Source organism: Alosa pseudoharengus, unplaced genomic scaffold, assembly GCF_046254945.1.
Source record: "Alosa pseudoharengus isolate Yale_2024_CS ecotype anadromous, Long Island Sound unplaced genomic scaffold, YU_APseudo_1.1 YU_APseudo_1.1_scf_15, whole genome shotgun sequence".
In the NCBI taxonomy this organism is placed as follows: Eukaryota; Metazoa; Chordata; class Actinopteri; order Clupeiformes; family Clupeidae; genus Alosa; species Alosa pseudoharengus.
In genome coordinates, this window is record NW_027468620.1 from 11,622,458 (window position 1) to 11,627,967 (window position 5,510).

The 5,510-nt window shown below is 41.8% G+C and overlaps 1 protein-coding gene across 1 annotated transcript; it reads right to left on the reverse strand.

Annotated features, from left to right (window-relative positions):
• LOC143123743 (uncharacterized) lies at positions 1 to 3,092 on the reverse strand. The gene is made up of 3 exons (XM_076285034.1): positions 3,010 to 3,092; positions 2,065 to 2,452; positions 1 to 1,883 (listed from the first exon to the last, which is right to left on the reverse strand). The coding sequence occupies exons 1-3, from the start codon at positions 3,067 to 3,069 to the stop codon at positions 361 to 363; spliced, it is 1,971 nt and encodes a 656-aa protein (XP_076141149.1). The 5' UTR covers positions 3,070 to 3,092; the 3' UTR covers positions 1 to 360.
• Between the last annotated feature and the right edge of the window lie 2,418 nt (positions 3,093 to 5,510).

Genomic DNA, 5,510 nt, shown 5'->3' on the forward strand with positions numbered 1-5,510 from the left:
TGTCTGCTATCTATCTGGCTCTTTGGCCTGAATGAGTACCCGAATAGGGTTCGTTTTTTGTGACAGGTCACTGTACTTAAACAGGCAAGATTGCCAGCTTATCCACATTACAATGCTTATCTACAGGGTTGCCAACTCCCCCAATTTTGATGTGAGACTCCTGAATTTCATACATCCAGGTCCATGTGTGTTTTGTAATTTCATAAACAGAAATGCTAGGTACTTTATCTACCACATCAAGACAATACTTAAAGGCTGGCAACCCTGTACTTATCCTAGACGAACACCACCTCATGGTTGAGCTGGCTGAGCTAGATTGTACATTTTGAGTGGTCACACGTGGTCTAGTTTGGGTTGGACTCAGGTGGGCCCTGCCCTCTGTAGGTCTTCACAGCCACGCTGGTGGACCCGCATGTGCTCAGTGACCCGGTACTGGCGCGAAAAAGTCATCGGGCACTGCGGGCAGGAGTACGGCCGGACACCAAGGTGGGAGCGCATGTGCCTGTTCAGGGAACCGCGCTGGCTGAAGGCCCGGTCGCACATGGTGCACTGGTACGGCTGCGCCACCAGGTTCAGCCCGGGGTTCACTTGGGCCTTGCCAAGGTCAAATGTTCCCATGGATGGCTCACTGGCAGAGGCATCGGAGAGGGGAATGCCAGGCACGGATCCGTGTTTTCCGCTGCCTGTATCCGCTGGCGTTGTGTAAAGTCCTTCCTCGTCTGAATCGCTTGACCCTGTGACTTGTTGAGGCTCTCTGCTGATACAGTGGTACCTCACTTGTCCTAGGTAGGTGTGCATACTAGAGATCTGAGGGCCAAACAGGTCATAGTCATCCTCCTGATCAATGCTGGAAGTTTCAGATGTGCTGCTACGATCATCTCTGGTTGATTCATGGACTACAGGAGTGTCTGCTGTAATACTGTGATTCAAAACAACTGCGCCTTGTGCATTACACCTATCTAAATCAAACAATGATTTAGAATCAGAAGACGACCTACAGGTCTGCAAGTCAACAGCCTGGTGGTATTTCTCCCTGCTTATCGCAACATGCACCGTGTACGGTTGGTCATCCTCTGACTGCAAATGACACAAAACATTGCGCTGACCTGCTTCAGCGTGTGCTTCACTGATACAGTGGGAGTTGTCCACAGGAATATTGTCTGAAACATCTAAAAACTCTAGGGAGGCATGAGACTCGCCGTGGTCATTTTCAGCAAGTCTGAACTGGTGTGAAGCATCGTCATTGTGCTCATAATGTGAATTGTTCAAATGAAGATGGCCATGACAGCCATCGTTCCTTGAGGCATCGCTAAGGACGAGACCCCTACTGGCCTTTGCATGTGGACTCAAGTCCTCCTCTTGGTGTCTAGCATGCCTGATTTGTGTAGACACACAAGCCGTCTTTGGAGACACAGTAATGCTTGTTTTAACAAATGCCTCACTCCCTGATTCCAAAAGTTCATCCTCAAAGTCTTTGGGAGTTTCAGTTTGGTGACAGAGTACATCTGAAGGAAGCACATGGGAAACAACCTTAGCTTTTTTGGATACTGGCTCAAATGAATTGTCATCATTCTTGTCCATGTTTTGAAAGTTGTGATCACGTAGTTTATGTCTATAAGAAGGAAGGTGCACACTTTGGCTACTGTCAGATTCCCTGCCATGCAGGTCAGAGGCAATGTCCAGGTCATAATTTGGTGTGCTTGATTCTTGCATCGGTGACAACTTCCTGCAGGCACTTGCATGACAAATAACAGGTACCGCTTCACAACTTAAGCAGGATGGCAAAGGCCTCTTTGATCCGTGTGGGAACGATGGAGACATACGGTTTCCTTCTTCATGTTGCTCCTCGGGAAATGGCCGCTTTCTGTTCAATTTATCTTGGACTGGAATACAAAGGAACACCAAATAAGATACAAAATGCTTGCCACAGACAAAACACTCTTGTTGAAACATGGCTTGCTGTGGAGCCTGGCCAGATGACAAATGTCTGAAAATGCATTTATGATGCTTTACTCAAAACACTTTTTTTGTCATGCACTGCATTACAAACTTTAAACTACTCACTGTTCAAAAACTCAGACAGTGTACTTCTCCTGAAGATCAATGCATACTGGAGTTCTTGCATCTGTAGGTCAACAGCAACCGACAGTACAGAGTCCTCTTGGCTTTTTGGAGGTAGTTTGCCCGTGTAGATAAAGTCTAACAAGTATTCCATGGTCTCTGGAGAGAGACAGGGGGACTGCAAATCCAAAAGTGCTCCTTGACTGGTGATGAGAGAAGCTAGCACAGGGCTTGATGCAGCCAGGACACTTTTATGGGCTAAAAAGAGCCTTCCAGGGTTGATTTGCAACTGTATGACACAGTCGCAAAACTGCCCGAACTCTCGCTGCATGTTTAGCCCCCTCAAGAGGGCCACTGCATGTTTGCAGTCAGTTAAGGGCTCATTTGCCACCTAAAACAAAAATAAGTAAATATTTAAGTAGCTCACAATTACAAGAAACCTTAAGATGGTTAGACCATAACTCACAAGGAGCCGAATAGATAAAGAATGTTATGTCCTCACTGTGCAGAGATTCATGGACATATGTCTCAGAAAATACACAGATATTTGGTCAGTTCTATAGTGTTTTTTAAATGGATAGGCTATTTAGCCATGAAGGTTCAATTGAAATAGTCTACATCTCTCCTGCTAGGGAGTCCTGTTCAAGATCGGCAGCAAATGAGATAAGAAGGTTTCATACATAGCCTAAATACAACCTGTGACAAATAACATACCACACAAATACATTTTACGGTGTTGTATGCAAAGTTTGTTTAGGCCTACAGGCTTGTACAAACATAAATAAACTAATTTTGTTGATGGTAGGGTAGGCTCACTGTAGCCTAACTGTATCAATATCCGATGGGTCTTCCATGCAATAGCCCTAGTCGTTATCATTAATCTCTGCATCCGTCCTAACAATAGTCAAATCAACAAGTTCTCTAATGCTACCGTTCAGTGTTACTTACATTCATTCTGCCACACAAGGCGAGTGAAGTTTTCTTGTAGAAGTTTGCATGAGTTGTCATGAATGTAGCCGAAGTATATACAGTCTCTCTGAAGGCTACGTGCGCTTTCATTCGGAAAACAATCACAAGGTTTTCATAGTAGCCTACGAGCCCGACGTGACACCCTTTGACAGCTGCTTTTAGGGAGTCCCAGCCATGACGTCAATGTCTCCGAGTCCCACTAAGGTAAAGCCACGCCCTCATTTCCAGGGCAGTGACTGAGACTGTCCTCTCAAGTACCATGGTTTTACGCAAGCCCTCGATGACGATTTGTTGATATCTCCATAAAAGAAGTGGACCAACCACGTGTTGTTCACATCACGGGCACTGTACATGGTGTAAAGTTACGCTAATCCTCGTAATTCCATGGATCTGCTTTCCAGTTGAATCGCAATGGAAATACCACTAGTGAGAGTTGTGACAGGATTAGATATATTAGGAGTCGCAATGCAGTGGTGGAAGTAATGAAATAAGCAATGAAAATAAACGTGAAATGTGCACGGTGTGTTTTTCTTGGAAAAGTAGGAATAATTCCTGCAAATTGGAAATGTTTAGGGTAAAGTGAGGTGAAGTTAAATAATCAAATCAAAATGACTAAATGATAGCAGTCTGACTATCACGCAACAGAGTGTAAGTTTAGGCCTATTGAGCAGGCAAAAGGTGCATAATGAAACCCTTGCCTTGGACAAATGTAAACCTTCATCGTAGGTCATTGCTCTGTCCAAAAACATGTGCACAGCACTGTGCTTTTATTCTGACTTTCAATGAATTGTCACTAAACAAAGAAAATCATGAGATAAATAATGAAAATAAAAACTGTGAAAAGAAAAGAAAAATATAGGCCTAATAAGAAAAATCTCAGCCAGGCGGATTGCAGCCAGAAGCATGTTAGTAGACTATTTTCAGACAGGGGCGTCCGCCCTGTCACAAGTTATACCCAACACAGTGTGCCCATGAAAGCTGTCCTACTTTTTTTTGTCTGACATGCTACGTGCGTTTCCACTGAGGGGGCACTCGCTGTCAAAGCTCACGTACAGATCAGATGAGGAGTCCCCCTTCCACTGTTCAAATGCCCACCTCGTGCCACCCTATTCTAAATTCAACTCGGGCTCTTGTGATGGGGACTAGGGCCAACACCTATTTTTAGACGAGTAGCCTATTCAAAGATCATACAAAACATTTGTATTGCCTCGGGGTACAGTTCAAGGGTTATTCCACGAAAACGTGCCATTTTGCATTCAAAATATCTAATTTTCAAAGTACTGTTTTTAAAATCTTGAAGCACCTATTTGGATGAAGTAGATTCTTACCTCTCAGAAAAACATGCGGTGCCATCTCAGGCTATCTTATTTATTTATTTATTTACTTTAACAAATAGTCAATGGAGGTATGTGTGCTATGTCAACCCTGTTACCAAAAAAAACACATATATTATTATAAAATAATGAGTGCTCTTGTAACTATTCATGAATATTATACAAATAATTATGTGTTACATAAATAATTCTGGAGTTGAACACATTAATTATTAGATTTTAGGATTGACAGTAACAGGGTTGATGAAATATTGTTATTGGCAGCCATTACTAGCCATGTGGTGGACACCAGGACACCACATGGTGTGCATTTCAAGAGAGGTTAAAATGCTGTTAAATATTTACATTTAAATTTTCAATCAAATTATTTTTTAATGCATGATTTTGTGGTAACAGGGTTGACAAAACTAGCTTGTCCCCTTCTGTCAGACGGAGCAAAACCGTAATAAAAGTCATTAAAAGAGAACAACACTTTTCTGGTCTTTTCACCATTAACTTCCTGGAAGGCAGGGGATATCACTTCCTGAAAATGATGTAACTTTTGGCACAGTTCATTTTCTCCAAAGGGGTTTTTATCCAAAAGTAACAGGGTTGACGACAACATGGGGACAAATGTAAAATGTTGATTTTTTCATAATTTTAAAAACATTCCAAATAAAATTGTTTAATGATCCATGAACAAACACTTGAGTCTTTTTGTACAAGTATTTATTTTTATGATAATTTGACTTTTTTAATCCTAAATAGCCAGTGATACTAGACAAGTCATACCGAGGGACAAGCCATTTTTACAGCTTTTGCAATATTCCTAATACGAAAAGTGCTTAAAATCCTTTAAAAAGTAAATAATTTATTTTTACCATTATTATATTTCCTAAAATATAAAATAATTATGAAAAAAATATTGTTAATTCAGCTTTGCAAGACACTTTTGTTTGAGGGACATAAAATGACACGTTTTCGTGGAATGACCCTCAACTGTTGCAGCAGATGTAGATAAAGATCAATATTCATTCCGATTATTTGTTGAGTTTTTTTTTTTTTAAAAGCTTATCTTCAAATTCTGCAGGTAGGCCATTTGCAGAGCTGCTCGGTTTGGCCACTAGCACTTGCCATAGTGTATCGCTGCATGTGTTTTGCAGTACG